At 39.3% G+C, this 23,744-nt stretch overlaps 1 protein-coding gene across 14 annotated transcripts in view; it reads left to right on the top strand.

Annotated features, from left to right (window-relative positions):
- lrp1bb (low density lipoprotein receptor-related protein 1Bb) overlaps positions 1 to 23,744 on the top strand; it is a 253,729-nt gene that overhangs the window by 64,840 nt on the left and 165,145 nt on the right. For 13 of the 14 annotated variants that reach the window (XM_058083121.1, XM_058083126.1, XM_058083123.1 and 10 more), the window contains exon 2: positions 6,669 to 6,791. The exons of the other annotated variant lie outside the window; for it this stretch is intronic. In XM_058083121.1, coding sequence (XP_057939104.1) covers positions 6,669 to 6,791 — 123 coding nt within the window. The remainder of the gene's footprint in view (positions 1 to 6,668; positions 6,792 to 23,744) is intronic. 14 annotated transcript variants of the gene reach the window in all.

Genomic DNA, 23,744 nt, shown 5'->3' with positions numbered 1-23,744 from the left:
GGCACACACGGACAAACAACCATTCACACTCACATTCATACCTATGGACAATTTGGAGTCACCAATTAACCTAGCATGTTTTTGGAATGTGGGAGGAAACCGGAGTGCCCGGAGAAAACCCACGCATGCACAGGGAGAACATGCAAACTCCACACAGAGATGTATACATTTCTAGTTACAATAAAAATATTTTGAGTGAAAATTTTGGGCTTTTCAAACATAATTGGATTTACATTCTTTCTTATGGGAAAATCCATTAATAATCCATTTGGTTAGAGTACATTTTGGTTAAAGTTGGTCCTTCTTGAACAGATTCATGACGCTAACAAAGGTCTCACTCTATAATATCAGTAAGTCTGTAGGCAAATTGGACAGAACATTTCAAGACACTTTCATTTGACCTTATAATCTGCAGTGATACCTGGTGCGTTGCTCATAACAGTCTGGTTGTGTTTTTTTGTATCATAATTTGTGATCATTTAAAATCTGATCTGGTCTACAAACTGGAGATGTTTCGGCTAGATATCGACAGACACACGTTAACACACAGCAAGGGCTTAGGAACCTGTTCTCTCGAGAGGGGCTGAACTTGTGACAGGCGAAGAGCAAGGATGGTAATTCTTGGTGCCCCTCCAAATACCAACCATACAGTACTGGACAAACAGACCTTTTTTATTTACCAAGTGACATAACATTGTAGCTACATTTTGAGGTGTGTACCGTAGTTTCCCTTATTTTCCACTCTATCAGTTTATTTTTTTTTTTTACCGCAAATGTTGACAGGTATGCTTCAATTGACACCCTCAGAGGCAAAAAATCAACTACGTTTCTGATTGAAGATGCAGCTTGTGGAGTGGATATAGTCAGACTTCCAACCAGAAAAAAAACACACAAAAAACACTTCTGTCAATTCTAGATGTTCAGGGGTTTTGGGATTTTTTGGGTTGTTTTTTTTTTACTCTCTGGATTAAGCTTAAGTGTCTAAGCCACTTGTGTGTCAACGCAACACAGAAAAATGCTCTGGTATTAGCCACCCAGGATACTTTAAAATTGTTCTATTTTAGGCCAGATGCACTCAAAAGCATGATACCTGCTAATGTTCTTTTACGGTTGACTTTCAGAAACATGCTTTCAGAAAGTTTGGTCAATCTATACTGACAGGCGAGTCAGTAAGTGCTGTCTGCTTTATGATGCTGTGAACAAGGACACAAAACCCGAACGCAAAATTATCAAAGGCGAGTCGGAAATGTTGCCTCTATTTGAATGATGTGTTTTGGTCCTATTATAAAGCTGGCAATGTGTTTGTTAATTGGACAACTACTTAATTACAGCCTTTGCAATGTCCTTATCATTATGGAAATTAAAGGTCAAGTGCAAATCAGTGGAACACTAAATCCCGTGATGGAAATGTTTAATTGGTGTTTCTGTGTGAACCTAATAGTCTCTAAGACCGACACACATGAAAACGATAAATAGCATGTGATGATTCATTCATTCATGTGTTCAGATATTAATGTCAAGGAGCAAGGGGTTGTTCCTTTGTGTTCCTTTGAAATGTTTACATGGTACTTCCTTTTAATACTGTATGTTGACATATCACAGCTCTTGTAGAGAGAATAAGAGTATGACTGTTATGTGGTGAAGGTCAGCCAGTATCTAATGAAGCCATCCAGTTCCTACACATTGATAGAATGAGTTGCATTATCCTGAACAAGACTTATTTTAATCCTTATTAGGGTTGATGCTGGAGCCTATTTCAGCTGACTTTGGGAGAGAGACGGGGTACACTCTGGACGGGTTGTCAGCCAATGGCAAATCATTCACACTCACATTCATACCTATGGACAATTTTCAGTCGCCAATTAACCTAAAATGCATGTTTTTGAAGTGTGGGAGGAAATATTCCAGATCTCCTGAATGTGTGGCCAACATACTAACCACTTGGTCACCATGCAGTCAATTATTTAAATAAATGTATTACAATTTACTGTATTAAAAATGCATTAAATGTCTTGTATTCTTTATGCTATGATATAAAATACACAACTTGTTAAAATTTAGCGGATACATTAGGTGAATTAGGTCAAAGTATCGGCATCAGATCGATTTCGTCGATGGGAAACAAACTCAGTGGTACCGTGCATCACTATATTCTGCAGCCACTTGCACCATGTCATTCCTAAAACTGTTCATCAGTAAGCAGAGTCACGGTCCTCTCTCTAGTCATATTCTCATCAGACTTGACTCGAATGACATTTAAGCCTAAATACCACATGGAGTACGTCACTTTCAGAGATATGCTTGTAATAAAGAGTCATTAAAAATCATTATACACACGTAAAACATGATTGAAATGCATTGCACCACACTACGTTTTTTGGTGGATTGCCTATTTGACGACTCGTGCGACTGCATTAGACTGTTGTGATACTTAATAACCTGCTTAGGTTGGCTCATCGTCTCCTGATCTTTCATTATGCATATGACGTTCAGCTGAGCAGGACACTAAGTCTGCACTGACAGCGTGAGATGCTTTACATTCATGAATCAAGATGCATGACAGACCGTAAATTTGTCCTTACTGACCTTTAGGATTGCCAATTGATTGACTGGCAGCCGGTACAGGGTGTGCCATACCCAAAGGGTATTGGCTCCAGCTCATACATGACCTCAACCAAACAGAATAAACATCAAAAATGAATTACTGGATGTTTTAGGATTAACATTTGCATCATCTTAATTTGTGATTTTTGTTTTCTTTGGGATAGAAGATGTACACAGTCAGCAGGTAACCCGATTTAAATCAGGCTCAAACTGTTCTCACACACACTGCCATATAATGTGCTGACTTGGTAAACTTTCAAACAGCTGAAATTGTGCATAAAGCAAACAATAACCTTCATGCATTCATTCATTCCTTTTCTACCGCTTGTCCTCCCGAGGGTCGTGGGGGTGCTGGAGCCTATCCCAGCTGTCTTCGGGCGAGAGGCGGGGTACACCCTGGACTGGTCACCAGCCAATCACAGGGCACATATAGACAAACAACCATTCACACTCACATTCATACCTATGGAAAATTTGGAGTTGCCAATTAACCTAGCATGTTTTTGGAATGTGGGAGGAAACCGGAGTACCCGGCGAAAACTCACACAACAACAGAACATGCAAACTTCGCTGTGCAGCTGCAAACAATAACCTGTTACCCAAAAATGTACAAATGAAGAAACAAATCTGACCTTTGAATTAAACTTAAAAACACTTGCATATCTGCATGGACAATGCTAAAAAACTTCAGCATTTCTGTATGTGGAATCAAGTTGTGGAACAGATTGAATAAGGAACTCAAACAATGTACTAAAATGAGCATGTTTAGGAAACAGTACAAGCAGTTGATGTTCAAAAAGTACAAAGACGATACATACAGTACTTAACATTAGGGCTGGGCATCCTGTTTTTTTCCCCCCTCCATTGTTGTACAGTTGTGACATAATTTAAATACACTTATCATGGACATGAATGTCATGAAGTATTCATTATTAATATGAAATATTTTTTTAAACTAATTTACGTTTATATGTGTGTTGGTTTCATCACCGGTCTGGATAAATGAATGATAAATGAACAATTAGGGTTACTTTTACTATCATAGAAGATGTGGTTGTTGTGTGTTTGATGTGACACGGTGTCGCAGCGAGATCAACTTGGACCCCACCTCAAGTCTTTGCTTTTCTTTGGATCACGGCTATGTGAATCTACAATGGAGGCAAAGAAAGTTGCCAGCATTTTGATAAAGCAGGTGTAGGTGTATAAATGTTTTCCCTCGGGAAGCAGAGTGATTGGCGGACTTGAAGTGACATTGGGGGTTCAGAGTTGAGTTTCATTTCCTATGGATTATGGCTGCGACAGTAGCCTATTGGGAATTTTTATTTTCGTTATTATTGTGCCTGTCGTGAGATTGTGTGTCCCATCAAACATTACAGTAATATTACTGACACCTACTGACCGATGTACAATACTACACATGTCTTTTGAATGGCTTATAATTCTGTTTTTGTCAATTTAGTCATTTTTATGCTTCAAAATGTTTAATTTTGGCAAAAAATAACCCTGTTAAACCTGTTAAATAAGCCGGCATGATTTATTAAATATATTTTTTGAAAGACAGTGAAAGAGTGAAGCTGCAAAATTCGAACCGCAAAGTGTACATAGAAAAAGTTTCTGATCTGCTTATGAAAAATGAAAGCAAAAAAACAAGTGGTGCACTTGAATTTCTGTCAAGTATATGTCTGTGGAGGGTGAACTAAGTCTGTTTTTTTAAGTAGCACCATAGAGGGATGGTTGACAAATGCCAGGAGCTTCTATTATACTAATTTCTTTAAAAAACTAAATATATTTCACACAGTCACACTATCCGCTAGTGTTATCTCTATCAGGGTGTCCAAAGTGTGTGCTGGTGGCGATTTTTGCACTGCAGCTCATATTTTATTGTCCCTAGCTTTTGTCATCTTTACCTCGCACAGCTCAGCTTTAAAAATAACAAACATTAGTTGAAGTGTTGCAGTGACTTTGGTCGAAATGGGGTTGTCAGTTTGGAAAATGTGCTTTATCGCAAGTAAAACAAACAAAAAAATAATATGCATTATGCACAACAGCTCGGCACACAAGATCGTAAGACTTCCGAGGCTATGGAAACATTTTCCGTTTGCCCGCCTCAAAATAAGTCTTTGTTCCTCAGAACATTCGGCACACATCAAAAGACCGATTGCTTTAATGAGTCTCAATGCTGTGCCAGTGGTGGCTGTCTGGTGACAGGAATGGAGCTCATGATAATGTGTTGGGCTCAATGCCACTTTGTTGCAACTCTTATGGAAATTGAACCAGTTTGACTATTTTTCTTTATCCCTCACTGGAAGTCCTTTTGTTTGTTTTACCTCTTCTCTTTGTCAAAGTTTGTTTCCCGCCTTATTCAGCTATCTGAATATAAATAATGTGCCTTTATGTTTTGTTTTTGTTCGACTTCAAATACAGTGTAATAGGGAGGAGAACCATACTTTTCACTTATGTGTTTTCCAACAAGAGCTGTCCAAGAAAGGCTGCCTGGAGAAGATGAAATGAAATAGGAGGCCATTTGGTTGACATATATTTGGCCCACTAGCTTTCAAGGTGAAGTGGCATGAAAGGAGGCAGAGCATCAATAGGTAAAAGGGCTGCTCTGAGGTCTTTTTCAAGGTTTCCATCACTAGATAGGAAATGACCCTCATGCCACAAGACCTGCTTTCAATGGTAATCAATTCAGCTTTAAAGGTGCAGCAGACGTTTCTTTGAAGGCTTCAGCAAACAGCCTCTGCCAATCTCAAACCTGGCATATGTTCACTGTTGCCTTCATGAAGATGTTGTGTGGCCCTAAGTGTATTTTCACCACTGTTATTCATTCTGTTGATAATGTGTTTGCATCTGTGCTGAAAATTACAATTTTAGCCTGCTTGATGATCACTAAAAGGCACACTTTGAACAGTAGGACACTCGGTGAGATACTGTAAGCACACACGTTGTGAGTTATACACATGATACATGTTTATATTCTTGCTATTCTACTGTGATGACATCCGTCATGAGCATAAACTGGGATAATATTACATTTTTCAGTTACAGCATGGCATTGATTTCATTTTTACTTCTTCTGAAGTTGGATGGCACTGCAGAAACAATTAAAAACGGCCTCTTGTAAAATTTCAGCTATATTGCATCAGTGGGAAAAGGGAAGCGGTGCAATGAATGAAATGGTTGACCTTTTCAGATCTGTCCCCGGGTAGTGAATTTGCTGCAGGGTGCGGGGGAACTGAGCGGTAGCACATCGACTTATCAGTCCCACTATTCAAATGCTGCAAACCGGATCTCCCACTTGATCCACTCCATTCCCTGATGGCATCTTTGCAGAAAAAAATAAAAGGTTCGGAATGGAAAGTGGGAGAGGGTATTAAAGCTCTTTTGATTATCCGTGAGTTAAGTGTAGAAATTAGAATTTTTGATTCGCTACGTGAAAAAATATCTTCAGGTCATACTGTGACATTTTTTTAAGCAAACCTTGTTTCATTCTTGGGCAACATCAAGCTGTAGCTGTGACAGCTACCGGCAGCAAACATGTCAACGCTTTGATGGATACTTGCCGTAATGAAAGGCTACTATGACTCTTAAGTCGACTGAGCTTTCTCTGAACTCCCCCATTTCTCCAGCAAATCAAAGTACAAGAGCAAAGGAGGCAGAGAGATAAAGAGAATTTCTTCTAAACGGCTTTGTAATAGTTTTCTCTCATGAAGGACGTTGCGTCTTTGTTAGAGGAGCTGTCAAAATAGCATTTCCTGTCCGTCTCTTTCGGAAGCATTTTAATCTCCGCCGACAAAAATGGATGACCTCATGCTCCACTTCACACACTTCAACTGATGGATGGCATTGCATCTATAAAATCAAAGCACATGTTTAAAAAGGGCAAAATTAGCCCTACCACAGAGGGTTCTACAGCAGGACCAGGTGAAGCCACATCCTCACCACTCGCATTCATCCTCATGAGCTCATATACTGTGTTTGAAACGTGACATACTTTCACTTTTATCATCTCATACTCTACATTCTTCCTGTTTCTCTCTCCACCCTTTCCTTGTTCCATTCAGAAGCCATCTTATGTGATGTAGGGGAGTTTCACTGTCACGATCAGGAAACCTGCATCCCTGAGGCCTGGCTTTGTGATGGCGAACCCGACTGCCCTGACACTTCAGATGAAAGTGACATGACTTGTAAGTCAATCATTCCATCCATCCTTCACACCTGATTTCCTGCTACTTTTTAGACTGTGACTGAGGTGAGACCCTCACGTGTCATGATGAAAAAGCCAAAAACAATTCAGATGAATTAAAAATAACTGTCCATTGAACTGCATTATACATGTATTTTATGTACAATTCCTTTCGCTTTTTAACATTTTCTTGAGAAAAGAAGTAGATTTCCTGATCAAATACAAGGGGCGAAACCCAAGGTGAGACCACTGTGAGCATGGCATTAGTGCACAATAGGGATGAAGTTTTAAGCCTAAAACACATAATAATAATAATAATAATATACTAACTCATTCAATGCTCCAATGGCTTGTGTTGCTATTTTAACACTGGTCTGTGTAACAATTATGTATTAGCTGCCTAAACTAAACCGCACCAGGATTTTTTGCATATGCACCAAATGTTGTAGTATTGTACCAAAAGGGTAATGCTGGATACACTACAGTCTGTTGTTGTTGCACACAAAAAATGGAACATGTTCACTAATCCTGTACAATATTCAATATTTCTGCATATACGTACTTGGTGTGTGGTTTTCTTAAGTTGTAAGCTTTTTATTTCCACTTTGCCAAGGGAGGCATAAGATCCATTTTCACTGCAGTAATAGTGACTGCTTCTAATCCATTAATGTGATCAAAATAGAGACGTGCCAGGCAGACACTTATGCTGTAATTAAAGTGAGTGCTAAAATGATTCACAGCTATATAATTTAATGCAAAAGAAAATATTGCATTTCAAACATACTGTACATTATTGTATAAAAGATGTTACAGTTGTGGTGCATCATCACTTTGAGGTGCAGTTTGCAGATGTTTTTTTTTTTTTTTAGATCATTGATTGTTTCGGGTTTCACAGTATCAGACAGGTGACCCAGCCAGACCTGATCAGACCTTGATTTGTGTCCCACAATGGCCCCACTTCCTCCCAGGTACCTGTCATTTCCTTTGAGAGGACTTGCTTAGAGGAGGCAATGTGGTCTTAAGGTTGTTATGAGGTTGTTATGTGCTCTGAGAACTTGAGCAGCAGGCCCAAGTCAACTCACAGTTCCCCGTCTGCTGCCGAAGACCAAATGCTGGCTGCTGGTGTTGGCTGTGATCGTGGCCTTTCTCCTGCTTTCCCGAAAGGGATTACCCTCTGGCTGTGGGTGTGTCTATTTATGGTTGGCCACTGCAGTGGAGATGGTCTCGGTCACTGTCTTTGGTACCTGATAGTGACACCAGCAGGTAGTAGCCTAAAGATGTGTTTTAGTGTTCCCTTTCCTAGACAGACGGGACATATTCAGAAGTCCCTCTTGCCCCATTCATGAAAGTTAGCTAAACTGGGAATCATGTTGTAGATAGCTCGGATAATTAATTTATTCTGCTGTGGCTCTGCCTCCCAGCTGTCTTTCCAGGTCAGCTTCCTCTCCAGTACTCCACCCATCCTTGTTGAAACCCTTTGCTGTCGAATGCTCACCATCCTTCTGGTCCTCACATCTTTAACTCCTGCCTGCACTTCCTTCAGTACAAAATGGTGACTGTCCTTGTGTTGGACCAGCTTCACCACGGCTGTGGGATGGCTCTTTCTCTCATACTCACTCATACGCTCTCATACTCTCACAATCTCCTGTGATTTTTCATATTATTTGCATATCCATTTTTGCTCAATCATATATGATATTAAAGTACATAATCTTTATGATTGGCTTAGTTATTGTTTGTAAGTTCTGGTAGGAGCACAGTGCAATCACAGCCCCGAAGAACAACAGTGACAAAAAGCTGCAAACTCTGCAAGCTCTGCGGTGGTTGACCACAGTGCAAATATTATACTGCAGTGGTTCCCAGTTGTTTGCAGTTGTTCTAGAGACAGTGCCACCGAGGAAAAGACAGGAAGCAGAACTGGAGGTAGCAGAGATAAGGATGCTCAGGTTCACATTGGGAGTGACCAGGATGGATAGGATCAGGAATGAGTTCATCAGAGGGACATTACATGTTAGAGGCCTTGGAGATGAAGTCAGAGAGGCCAGACTGAGATGGTTCGGACATGTCCAGAGGAGAGATAGTGAATATATTGGTAGAAGGATGCTATGTTTTGCTGCCAGGTTGGAAGCGCAGAGGAAGACCAAAGAGGATGGTTATGGATGTAGTGAAGGAGGACATGAGGGTAGTTGGTATGAGAGAGACAGATGCAGAAGACAAGGATGGAGGTGATTGATTTACTCTAGCAACCCCTGAAGGGAAAAGCCGAAAGAGAAGAAGTGGTTCCCAAGCTTTTTTACAGTCCCATACCCCTTCAGACATTTGACCTGAAGCCATTTACCCCCTGCTCCTGCACACTTAAACATGAACCTTATTATGTTAATTAACTTGAATATTGATAAACAATCATGATGAAGCAGTATCTGTCCAAAGGTTTGTTTAACATTGAGGTCTGTTAGAAATAGAATATTTTGTAATATTTTCTTATTGTTGTATGAGCAACATGTAGTTGGTTTTGTTAATATCACCTACTTTAGACTACATGTGCATGTGTGGGTGTGTTTTCCAATGCTGTAATAACAATATAAATGAAATCTTCAAGATGAAATGCACAAACCTACTGTTGTTGATATGATGCACACAGAGCAAGGAACAACTTGCCGCTATGTCTCCTTCCTGCTACAGTGTCGTCACACTGTGAGGCATTCAGGTGCACTTGTAATTTTGTTTTTCATTTTTATTCATGTTCCCCCTATGGCAATTGACGTACCCCTGATGCTACGCATACCCCACTTTGGGAACCACTGTTCTACTGTAAAAGTAGAAAACTTTAATTAGAAAAGTCATATCAAGAAGATGGTGATGGAAATGCTTTCCGTCGAAATCACACGACACCCCTGTGTTCATGTCAACATTATATAATTATAGTCAGCAGCTGTTTATGGTTACAGCTGCTTGGACATTTCTTAATGGATTAATGCAACAGAGGAAAGCTTTTTTCTACCTCAATGACTGCTGTGAAAAGGCAACATTATCCTGAATATTTAGACCAAGGCAAATGGCACCACAACTCTCCTGTCTGCAATAACTATCAATGTATCATTCAAGGGAAACTATGAATGATTGTGAATTATTGTGCAAGATTTGCTCAATGCTACTGTACGATGACGGGGTGATTATTTTATACAATTTTGTCAGGTCATTGTAAAATTATACAGCTCTCGTATAAAAAGTGAATGTCTTCAATTTTACTGGAGTTCACTCAGAGTAAAAGTTCTTCGTTTATTTTAAACAATGGATGTTATACAAGCCACCGACCCTAACACCTCGTCTGAAGAGAATGAAAACGTCCCGCCTTTGTTTGTAGCTATCTGGTGTGTTTATTACTTCTTTTACATGACTTTTTAGAATGTAATTTGTGTTGTCTCAATTTGTGTTCACCCTAACCTTTTGTGAGTGCCTGCCGTGTCTGACTTGGATGGGGCTTGCTTTCACGTGCGCTACAAAGAGAGCGCTAACTCCACACATGCTTGTGGGATTAGGCAAGGCGTCATCTTAGAGCAGGGGTCTCAAACACGTGGCCCGTGGGTCAAATGTGGCCCGCAGGACACTAGTTTGAGGCCCTCGCCTTGATATGAAAGTTTAATGTTAGTACGGCCTGCGCAAGTTTGATATGGATGCTGTATGGTATCATGTACCCAGAAAAAAATATTACATTTGATTAATGTTCATGTTAAAGGTTAAATAACTGTTAATAGTTATCCTCCCTATCCATGTGGAAGTGGTAAGTTTTTGGCTTTTTAAGTTTAAAGGAAATAACTTGAAGGCTACCATTTAGGTCGCTAGCTCTCTAGTTTGCGAGTTAGCATGTGTCTCAAGACCCTGCAGTTGTGCAATATGTTGTAAATAAAAAGAGTATAAATGTGACTATAGTTGTGGTTTGTCATGTCTACAGGGCTCTCATAATGCTTTGTTAATTTTAATCTGAAAAAAATAATTTGTCTACCCACCAACTATATGGTTTCTTAATTTTTAATTATTTGCTTTATTTGTTTGATTTGTTTTATTATTATTATATTTATTTATTATTGATTGATTGATTTTCTTTATTCTTGATCTTATTTTGTGTAGAAAAATAAAAAGTAAGATATTTGAGAACAGTGGAATGTTTTATCGGAGCTTTTCTTGTAGAAAATCGGAACCAAAGCAAAGTTTAGTCATTTTTCTCTTTTTAATAAATGCGTTTTTTTGGGTTTTTTTTTTAAAAGCTGATGCGGCCCAGCCTCGCCCAGACCCTAGCTCCAGTGGCCCCCAGGTAAATTGAGTTTGAGACCCCTGTCTTAGAGGCTATCCACACAGAAACTTTTTCAGGTCAAAGCAGTGAAGCATGTTATTTTTTCCTCCCTGTCATCAACAAGGATGGCAGGCTGGGATAGGCTCCAGACTACCCCTGCAATCCTAGTGAGGATAAGCGGAATATAACATGGATGGGTGGATGGATGGATGGATGGATGGATTGATGTTTAAGATTGTTAAACAATGTTGAACAATAGGGATGAAATTAGTGAAGTGAAGGGCAGTTAAAAAGCTCTGTTAAAAGCTACTCTAAACACAGATGGTGTCATCTCAGGTCTCCACACAGGAGGAGACAAACGATTGGCAAAACTCATCGCCAACTCGTACCAAACTCTGCACATGGGAGGCGACTCGTGGTTGTGGCCAGCGACTGTCAGATTTGGAGGGAAAAATAGTTCAGGGAAGAAAAAGCGGTCAGTGTTCATTGAGTAATCTTGTTAGTGCCGGAGATAAACTTACATAAGCGCCTTATTTAGGGGGATATGTTTACTCTGGCACCAACAAGTTCCCATGCAGATGCTTTTGTGGTTATTTTCATTGACTTTTAATAACTATCAATAGCTTCCAGGACATCTGACATCCATGTTTACCTGCGAGAGAATACTGAAAAACATCCTCGCCACTTAATAAAACTCCCACTGATTGGTCCTTGTCTCGGCTGGAGTAATGGGATTGCGTCGGCCAGCCAGCGTGTGCATTTTTCCATTCAAAAGTGGTGCTATGTTTTAATAAAGTTAACGATAAAGCACAAGATGGCTTCAACTTGACAAACCAGGGAGACATGGATACTGTCACATAAAAGGCTTATTTTATGTGCAGTTGGTTAACCAAGTGTTTCCGTTGTGATTGTCTCTAGTATTATTCTCTCCGTGAAGCCTGTTTTAATATGAGAGATATGATAAAACCTCTACTTGGTTGCTTAGGGCCGAGTCATATAATCTCCGGAAGGCCATTAATCATCACATCGATTTCTGCAGGCTCTATTTTATTTACAATGCCAGGAGAAAGAAGACCTTGCATGTTCATTCAAGAATTGCGCAAAGCTCATTAACATGGATTATGTATTGATAGAAAGGGGAATTAGATCAGCTTTACCCGGCAAACAGGAGACAGGACTGGAATATATTCCACCTTCTTAGATGATATGCTGCAGTATCCTGGGAAATGGCAAAAAGGAACCTTTAGAATATTATGAAAATGAGAAGCTGTGTAGACCTGAAGCAACATAGCTTAAATATATCCTGTTCCGGGATTTCTGTAGATTTAACCATGAATAATTTAGTTTTATATCCAGAACGCTTTTTGTCTGAAGAGGCAACCTGACTTTTCTCTTTTCTTTTAGTATAAAATATCATGGTCACCGATGACCTCTCTCTCTCTCTCTCTCCTCACGTTGCCCTCGGCCAGGAAACCATAATCACTGCATCTTCAGGGCCTGTGGGGAGGAGAAAACGGGGTTTGTATCAGATCGGAATACCCAGAGAGGAGAAGGAGGTACCAGTTTAGCCTTTCAGCCACAGATCTTTTGGGACCAGATCGCTGCTAACAGTTATTTGAGGGGGAAATCACTTTTAGGAATTTCATAAGAAACACTGTTAAAATGCCAATAACTGGAGTTACATGCGTTGTGGGTGTGTACCTGTCGTTGTGGGTGTTTTTTTCCAGAGAGGTGAAACACCTGGAATGTGCATCAAGGCTGTGGCTGATTAGGGCAACTGGGCGGAGACAAAGGGAGGCAGAAGGCATTTGGAGAGAAGGAAGTGTGTGTGTGTGTGCGTGGAGCTCTCCGTAGTCTACGCCATGTGGGCCAGGAATTTGTTTTGCCATATGTGTGTTTTGTTTGTTATAGATAGTGCTTAATTTCTTGCCATTGGTGCTACCTTATGTTTTGTTTTACGAGGTTTACCACAAAAGTCTGATGAGTGTTTTGCTGGACATGTGTGAATTTTTTATTTATTTTACCTTTATTTACCCAGACAAGCAATTTAAGAACAAATTCTTATTTACTAATGCAGCCTGAACAAAGAGCAAAAGCACTTTGAGGGAGAGGGGAGTGCTGAAAATAAGAACGTTATATAAAATTACAAATATCAATACAGTAAATATGTAATACAAAAGCATCAAACAACATTAAAACAATGGGATATGGCAATAAGCCATAATTAATCAATTGATCAGCAAGTGCATGAGTCAGGTGTAATTAGTTGCAAGTTTTGTTTGAAGACAGAGAGAGGTGTGAAGGCTGAAAGTTTGAGAGTTTTGTAGGGTGTTCCAGTCATTAGCTGCAGCAAACCGGAAAGCGCTGCGTCCAAAGACGGTACGAACTTTGGGGATGGAGAGTTTGATGTGATTCCTGAACCTTAGATTGTAAGCAGAGTGAGAAAGATGTAAGAGGGAAGAGACAAAGAAGGGTGTGATGCCAAATATGGTTTTGTAGATGAGCTGATGTCCAGTCTACCAATTTATATAGCAATTCACAGTGGTGAGTGGTGAAAGGGGCGCTAGTAGCAAAATGGATGGCGGCGTTGTGAAGAATATCCAACTTCTTCAGAGTGGACTGAGACGCCATCTTATAGATGGTGTCACCATAATAAAAAATGGGCAAGATGGACATTTTGACATTCTCTATGTCTACATAGATGTCTACAAATGTCTACATTTCTCTATGATTTTCCCATCCTCAACTTTCTGGTACTGGTTAATGAAGCTCAGGGGCTGAAGTCCTCATCAAATAGGTGCCACTGATGAGGCTATTCATTTATTTTTTAGCCTGCCAGTGCCTTATTGCCCTACCATCTCAAATTCTCTAGACACTATTGGGATGTAACACAAACTTGACAAAAGATAAATCAGTAGCTACTGTAACATCCATACACATTAACATTTGTTTTTGTTGCAAATTAGCAGGCAGAAACAAAAAAACTACAGTTGATAAAACACCTAAGAGAAAATTGATGCATGGCTCAAAGACTATATAAATTCTAAAGAATTAGGAATGAGGCGTGTGGAGTTTGCACGTTCTCCCCGTGCATGCGTGGGTTTTCTCCGGGTACTCCGGTTTCCTCCCACATTCCAAAAACATGCTAGGTTAATTGGCGACTCCAAATTGTCCATAGGTATGAATGCGAGTGTGAATGGTTGTTTGTCTATATGTGCCCTGTGATTGGCTGGCGAACAGTCCAGGGTGTACCCCGCCTCTTGCCCAAAGACAGCTGGGATAGGCTCCAGCACCCCCTGCGACCCTCGTGAGGAAAAGTGGTTGAAAATGAATGAATTAGGAATGTGAGGTAGAGTGTTCATAGAGAAGCAGAAGTAATGTTTGAAAGGCTGTTTTCACGTTTAAGCTTGCCTTATGCGTCTGTGTCAAAGTGACGGCATACAAGATGTGCTTGCTCCTCCCCTTCTAAACCCTCAGGCGTTGCATGATGTGCACCTCCAAAAAACACACGCTTGATGGATTTGTGTTTTACTGGAGTGCTATTTACTAGCTGCGATGGCACAAACAAAACAAGTGTCAAATGTTACTCTGCTACACATATGGACAAGACTGTGGTTTTGACGTCTTTTCAACACTTCAAAATTAACACTTTTTATGGTGCATGTCAGGGTGGTCTCACAGCCTCAACTCATAGCTGTGTTCTGTGAACTATAAACATGGACTTTGCGGTTATTCACAAATGGTTGCTTGCATGGCATCCTGGGAGTCAAAATATCAAAGTGGTGCTTGCATCCTTCCATTTTCCTCAGTGAAAAAAACTTTGGATATCCCTGCTCCGGAGTGTTTGAGCCACAGTTACACTAACTTTGTCAAGTCGGAGCCCACGAGTTTGAGACCCCTGGTGTTGTGCTGTTCCATCATCGATTTTTAAGGTGATGGTCATGTTTGTTTGTGTGTCATATTTGCACATACTCAAGTGGGCCAAATATTGTAGAACCTTGAAGCCTGTAGTTTGCATTCACTAATTACTTTGTAGTGTGTAATTCCGTTCAGTGTTTTGATAATTTAGGAATGAGGTTCCAGTTTCAGTATGGCAAATTAGAAAATGACAACTACAAATGTAATGTCATGTTCCAGTTGGTTATTATTTTGTGACTGCTATTGGAGCTGCATAAATGCTTTTACGAACATAATACTTTTCATTGGTATATATTTTTGTTGATGTACTAGTTTGCACTAATATAGTCATACTGGGTGGTATGTGGTTGTGATATTCAGTTTAGTCTGTGGAATGTGAACCAATTACTAAATTGTACATACTGTGTAGTAATCATACTCTAAGTATTTGTACTTCACTTTGTGGTAATACGTTTTCAGTTGAATGACATTTTCAGTTTCCATTTCCCTCCCTGTGTTTATGCGATATGTGTGCAAACATGTCTTAGGCGTCTTAGAAAGTAAATCCTTCATAAAACCCCTGAGAAGGGATTTTATAGACTTCCAGTTTGTCTCAGTGATGCTGCCATGCAGAGCTGTGTCAATCTTCTGGACATTTAGACGACTGAATCCTCTCAATTGTCACTCCCACAGAGAAAGACAAAAGGGGTCAGCAGCTGACTTCAAATTCACGGTCACAGGAGAATTTTTTTCATGGCTGCACCTTGGCTCCTTCCAATCAACATTGATTTTGATTAGGAGAAGAGATCTTTTCTGCTCTCACTGGGTTTCTTACACTCATTCCCATTCATCAAATAGCAAGGTCATGTCTCAGCAAATGAGTAAAGAGTTTGAAAACATTGGGACTGTCTCTTCACTGCACTATACTACAGTATTTGTGGCATTTTTGTATTGTTAGCCAGTTAATATTAATGTACAGTTCATGTAAATATGTACTCAAAATCACAACATCAATGCCAACGTTGGTCTTCCATCGTGACAAATTAGTAACTGACATTTAGAAGGCAGAAAGACTAGATATTGGCAGTAATATATCCGTGTTCCTGCCTGTCTTCACCTCAACATACTGTGCAGAACACATGCAAATTGACAGAATCACAATGTAATGTAAATATTTATGAAATGAAGCCTGCAATGCTAAATATATATTTAATTAAAAGAGTACCACCCATGCAGTACAAAACAATTTACACTTTTACATAGCTCAACACACCTAATGCTGTATCACATAAAAATGCCCCATTGAAGATTTATTGCATTATTGTCATAATTGTTAACAAAGCAATTTTAGAAGGATATCTTCTCGGGATAAAAGGCTCTTTTTTTGTGATGAGACAGCAGCGATGCAAGTTGTGTTTCAAGCAGCCAATCAACTAGGAGGTATTTTATCCATGAACCTCCCATGTTGAAAATAATGTATCACAAATGTATCTAGTTGCCATGGGAATTGATGTGAGAAGGATGGCACTTTGGAGCGCAATGTAACAGCACCTTGTTATTGAGATGAAGGGCAGGGTATTTGGCATTATGTAACATTACCTCCCCACTGAGGTACAACCGTTTTGTTTACTTGCAACATTGCTACCACTGCAAGCCCATAAAAGTTACATGCTTTTTGTAGAATGACTGACAGATAACACAAGTGAAAACCTTGGATACTCAGACATTTGACCCATCTAGCATTTGAGCCATGCCACCTCCTGTTGACTATGCAACTTATTAGCATCCCTGCTCGCTCATAAACAATGGTGACTGATGAGATGTACGTAGAGTGTTATTGAAGCTGGAACTAATGGATGTGTTCCAACAGTCACTTCTATTGCAAATGTTGATACAAAATCGAAGGAGAATGTGAATGTGGGCTTTACACCATCCAAATGAGTCTCTCTCACACACACACACACACACACACACAATGGAAACAAAAAACTAAAAGCCAACCAATCCCTGCCAGAACAGTGCACAATGATGCGAGGCAAGGTTCAAGTTTTTATTGTTTTGGGGGCACATGTCTTGTGAAACTGCAGGCTTTGGAGAGGTAAGAGCGAGAGATGAGGGCTCATGCAGAAGCATAACAGTCTTTCAAGAGCTCACAGCTTGCCTTGACATCATAGTTATTTATTCTTATTTAAATGTAGTGTGGGCTACACGGTGCTTGAGTGGTTAGTGTGCAGGCCCCACAGCCAGGAGACCCAAGTTTGATTCCACCCTCGGCCATCTCTGTGTGGAGTTTGCATGTTCTCCCCGTACGTGGGTTTTCACCGGGTACTCCAGTTTCCTCCCACATTCCAAAAACATGCTAGGTTAATTGGCGACTCCAAATTGTCATGGTTTAGTGTAATGGTTGTTTGTCTATATGTGCCCTGTGATTGGCTGGCAACCAATCCAGGGTGTACCCCGCCTCTCGCCCAATGACAGCTGGGATAGGCTCCAGCAGCCCCCGCGACCCTCGTGAGGAAAAGTGGTAGAAAATGAATGAATGAATGAAATTGTCCATAGGTATGAATGTGAGTGTGAATGGTTGTTTGTCTATATGTGCCCTGTGATTGGCTGGCGACCAGTACAGGGTGTACCCTGCTCTGGGATAGGCTCCAGCACCGCCCAGACTCTTGTGAGGATAAGCGGTAGAACATGAATGAATGAATAAATGTAGTTTTAATTGGATGTCACATTCCTCAGCTCTGCACATAAAAGCTTGATGTGATTTAGTGATCAAACCCAGCATATTGTAATGCCATCCATGTATTTAATGCATTCATGTTTCTGACAGCATCTTCTGAAAAAGCGTCCCCTTTTTGCCCCCTACTTCATTTGATCATGTAAAGTTCTCTTGAATTGTCCCATTTTTCAGATGGCTTTCTGTATGATTTGCCATTTTCCCTTATTTTGTTTTTTAGTGACTTAAAGAGCCTTGGACCATTTTCCACTATGTCAGAAGTGATGCACTGGGAGGAGCATGTTGCTTTCATCTTGGATCGTTCTTGTGTTTTGAGATTTTCGAGTCTCTATCTGGATTTGAAACTACTCATCTTTCAATGTGATGTATTATATATTTATACTATATTTATTTATATTTATATCCACCTACACTACCTACTTAACACCACCAAGCCTAATTTACATTATCAAATTACTGAACGATTTAAAAAAGACAGCCGTGAATGTGGTTGAATTCATCAATCCCTTTTCAGTGATCAATTTCGAGTCATCGATTCTGGCTCCTTATATAGTAGTACTGTATATTGAACACCTTTTAAGATGGTGTACCAGAATAATTTTCAGGTCAAGCGAGAATTGGGATTTGTCCTGCAAATCATCAAAAAAATTCAACTTAGATGCACATGAACAAATAAACTAAAATAATCATGTCATCATTTACACACGGAGCCCATTCTTCCACACCAGTGACCTCATTTATGAGCCCAGAGACTCAAATCAACATTGTACCACTTTCTGTAGCTCCATTTATCATGTTTACTTCTTTGACTGCCCAGCCATGAATTTCTCCTCAACCATATGAAGAGTGGTCATAATTGTTTATTGTACATTGAATACATGTGTTTTGTGGCACACAAGTGTGACTCTCTTGATAGGACTTCTAAATTCTAGTGTCGATGTAATTGAAATGTTCTAAATAGCTGCAACCATTAAAATGTGGACGCCTCTCCGCATAAATGTATTGCTCAAAATAAAGATCCTGGCTTTATAAATTTATAATTTGGTCTTCATCCCATTCCGCCATTTTTAATAAACGTGAACCATTTGTGAGAGTATGTCACAAATTATTGGATTGATTGCTTTTTTGATCAGAATGAATCACATTACATATGTACTGTGCTGAGTGAGCTAAAACTAACCTGCTCTGAGCCAAAGAGAAATACGGTACATCAAGGGATTACACAATGTTCCCATCCCGTCCGCCTATATAGTACAGAGCACATGTTTTGGGCAAATCTGTCAAAAGAAAACGTATGTGGAATGTCTTGAAGACATAATCATCCTCTGCGGCTCAGCACAGAGGTAAAATAGCAGAATGTTGCGCCCAAAATCTCAAATGTATTTTATGTCGCATGAAGCCGCACAGTGACCGACCTGCTGGGGGAAAAAAACAGCATAGACCAGCATAATTTCCATGCTCCGATGCAAAAATGTTGTTTGTTGAAGCCTGTGAAACAGTGACATGCCGTGAGGTTTATTGTTGGTGAGGTTATTACAATTAGCACAGAAAAGCTTCTAGAACCACATCAGAAAACCAAAGTATGTTTTCATCACTGCTGGTTGTAACAATGACTTTTCCCACAGCAGCTAACAGCAGAAAGACCCATGTTATCAAGCCACCAAATGCTCCTTTGTCATGTCTTTTGGGTGAAAGACAGCTATTTTTGAGTTTGTTTAAATTATGTAAACGGGTTCATAGTTGTTAAATAAATGTGTTATAATGTAGAGTAAAACTGGTTAAAAAGCAATGATTTACTATATATATATATATATATATATATATATATATATATATATATATATATATATATATATATATATATATATATATATATATATATATATATATATATATATATATATATATATATATACTTTGATATATATATATATCAAAGTGAGACATCTTTTCCAAAAACAATCCTTTCAGTGACGGGAAGAGTGAGTACTCCACTCACAATTAGACAATCTTTGACGTATTGTCTTCACTCTCTTTGACTATTGTCTTCACTCTGTGAAGCACAAGCTAGCAACTGTAGAACTGAAGGTTTGAAAAGCTCATAAACATGCTGTGTTTGTTCTACAACATTTGAGCCTTGGGAAACGTTCGTCATTGTGACTATCTGTGTAAAAAGAATTCTGAAATAGCGATCTCAAATGTCCCTGAATCGTTATTTTTAATGTGTTTGTCAACTTAATATGATGTAGCTGTTAGCTATTTTGTGTTTTGGCTAGCTACTTGTGTTTAGCATATTTAATGTACATTTATGGATAGTGATTGTATTCTCTGTATGTTACAGTTACCCCACGCACACATGCATGACAAAGAAAGCTTGACTGAAGCAAGAAAAGTAATCTTTTAATCTTTAAAGTTTTCTTTAATGGGTGGCTGGGTGTCTAGCAGCATACAGCCGTATTGTGAGGACAGGAAAGGACACTGCTCTCTGAGTAAAACCTGGCTTGCAGTCCTTACAATATAAACCCTTTGTAGACATATTACTATCATTGTTGTCACTTAAAGGTTAATTAATTCATAGCTAATAATCATACCCATATCGGTGTTAGCTGATATGGAGTATTGACATGTTCATTGTGGTGGTGTGTATCTCAACTGGTCACCAGACCAGCACGAAAATACAACGTATGCTGGCAGCTAGTCTATGCTGATTTTTTCAGCAGGATGGGTGGTTAGCATTTCATCTTCACAACCTGGAGATTGGGGTTGGCATTGTTAGTTGTTATCATTGTGTGAATGCTGAAAATACATTAAAAATGAATTAATTCCCTATGGCCCATTATTTTCAAAAAAATACAAGACAAGCCACGTGTTATTCTGGCCATGAACATTCTGGTCAATGTTACATTGCATATACTTGATTGACAGTATAGAAAAAGTAAATTCATAGTCAGCTATGGCATGTCCAACATGAGAGTGAAAATGTTCTCCCATTATGTGTGGAAGTGGTACATTTTTGGTTTCTTAATTTGTCCTTCTTTCCCACCGTGTTTAAAACACTTACGTTGAGAACAAATAAATGGGAGGATAACTAGTTAGCCCGGTAGCTTGCTATGAGCACCAGCCTTCTCTTATGTCTCTGCAGGGAACTCATAGCCTACTCATTAGTGTTGTGGTGTAAACAAAGAATAATAGGAGTGTAAAGCTAACAAAAGGTGTGTTATTTCATGACTACAGGGCTGTAATAATGTTAACACGTATTTGCAAAGTCATGAGCTGGTTTTCTATGCTCTTACTTTATATACAATTTGAAAAGCTTTTGAATCGTGAGATCATTACTTCATCTATCATCACTTCTAATACAGTAACACACGCTAAACAACCAGGAAGAAAGGCTAAAAAGAGAATCAGAACTACTTAAATATGAATCTTTGTTCGGAAATCTCTGTGTGGAGATGTGGACTAGTCTTGGAGAATGTACTATAAGCAACCAGTTTTGAAACACATGTCAGATGCACACATGACAACAACTACAGGTGTGATTGCACAAGTCTGAACTCATGAGAACTAAACTAGTTCACTGATATACAGCTGGGTTTGTGCTGGCATTTGTATCTATTTTTGTAAATGCAACCACAGACACTAATTTAACACAGACTACATGTTAGTTTTATATTCATTATATTATATTCAGGCTGCACGGCGTACAAGTGGTGAGCACACAGGACACGGCTTCATCCCACAATCCAAAAACATGCATGTTAGGTTAATTGGCGAGTCCAAATTATCCATAGGTATGAATGTGAGTGTGAATGGTTGTTTGTCTATATGTGCCCTGTGATTGGCTGGCAACCAGTCCAGGGTGTACCCTGCCAGACAGCTGGGATAGGCTCCAGCATGCCCGCGACCCTCGTGAGGATAAGCAGTATAGAGAATGAATTAATTATATTATATTCACAATCAAGTTCCGCCTTTCAGTTATGATTGCGATTTAGCTTTATAGTAAAGAAGGGTGGGTTTCCACTTTTATTTTTACATCTACTGTGTAAATGTGTATACAGCAATGCCCAAGAAACAACAGACGGCAGGTGTGCACATCTGCAGAGCACTCTGTTGCACACACACAGAGGGGGTAGAGAAGCTGTGAGACGTTTTCTCTTCATACATTTCTAATTTATGCATTTTTATTCAAAGCAATGTGCGCAGAGTTTTTGTTTTTTTAAGAAAGTGATGGAAATGTCCTCGTTTTCATAGTGCCATTAAATTGACTGGCATTAGGGCACTGTGCTGCATGTGACTTAATTCCAAAGAGGCTGGCATGTGGGGATTGTATTGTAAAATTGCCTCCACAATGGTAGTTAAAATTATTGAGACTTCAGAGGCACATTTTTCTCAAAAATATGAATTACTTTGAATTACCATAACAAGCATTCCACATCAGGATCCTTTGTTATTCTGTTTTTGCAATCATTTTTGTGTCAGTTTTGGAATGTTCTGCTTTAGGTATTTTTGTCGTTGGATATAGATATTTGATAATATGATAATTTTGATAACATTTCTTTGTCCATACAGAGGAAGCATACTGTCATCATGTGAGTATTTAATTGCCAGGCCCAGTGTCCTGATTTTCATGAATTAAACTATAGTCACTAATTCTGACCAACATCGACATAAGCGGTTGTTGACATAGCCGAAATTGAAACCCACAAACTATTGCTTTTGCATTTACAATTGACCTCATTGAAACATGGAGCACAATCAGTCCTCACTTTGTGATTCGAACATCGAGCCCTCACCTTTTACCACGTTTTTTTTTTTTTTCCAAAGATTATTATTCAATGGTTGCTGTTTTGTTGTCATGGTCTATTCGTCAAAAATATGTCAAGTCTAAACATACTAAACATTTTAACTGGCCTGCATACCAATGATGCATATACTACACCGCTAATTCCATTTATTCTGCCTGACAGATCCATGCAAGGTTCAGTGTGGTTCATGTGCAGTGATGCGGTTAAATTGACTCACTTTCCTGCACCTTGTCTATGTCCTGTTCTAAATGGTTTGTGATGTTTTGGAAGTAGTAATGATATTAATAATAATGAAAAAAAATACGCCAGTGAAATGTGTAGACAAATCTCCAGTGTGTGTTCTATGTAAAAAAAAAATGGCACAAATACAGATAAATATCACCTACTACTGCATAACGTCTTAAGGCACACTTGCTAGAATAACTGGAACAGAGCCTAAACCAGATACAGATTTTTTTTTTGGCACCAACCGGCAATACCAATTTCTAAATGAATAAAAACATCTACAGTATATAACTTGATAATGGTCCACTCTTTTGGGAATACTTACTCCAAAACTTTGGAATGTATCTGTGGGAATTTCAAAATCCGACAATACCCTCGACTCCAGAGGGTTAATGGCCAATAATATGAAAGTGAAATTTACTGTACTTCTGACTTGAATCCATCAAAGTACAGTAGTTTGGAAGCCTACAGAGCAACTCTGAGCAACCGTTGAGAGACCATCTGTGTACCCTTGCATGACAGATCAGAGCCACTGAATATTCATACTCCATCCTCCCCTTATCACATCAGATTAGAATTCATGTGGCGAGAAGAGAGGAGAGAGGTTGACAACACGGTTAGCTTGTCAGAGACCTTTACAGCTGTGCGTTAAATAGCACATTTGCAAAATGGACATAAATGTGTTGAGTGTTCTGGGACACTGTGTGCTCTCTTACACAGGGGAAGTAAAACTAATTTAGGTAATAAATTCAACCTTTTTTACACTTTTTTCCAAACTTTCTCACAACGTGCACATTATTTTTGAAAAGTAGTGCAGTTGTGGTATCAAACATTGACAAAAGACCGATAATTTTTTTTACATAATGCAGCTCGTTGGTACAGAAATGAACAGACGTGTTGCATTGTCAGAATGCATGCTTGTTGGTATGTCTGCTGGTCACTTTTGGCATTGCTTCAATTTTCCCATGAGCTGAACTCAAATATGAATATAATGAATTT

The sequence above is a fragment of the Doryrhamphus excisus genome, chromosome 9 (assembly GCF_030265055.1).
Source record: "Doryrhamphus excisus isolate RoL2022-K1 chromosome 9, RoL_Dexc_1.0, whole genome shotgun sequence".
Classification (NCBI taxonomy): Eukaryota; Metazoa; Chordata; class Actinopteri; order Syngnathiformes; family Syngnathidae; genus Doryrhamphus; species Doryrhamphus excisus.
This window is presented reverse-complemented; position numbering and strand designations above follow the sequence as displayed.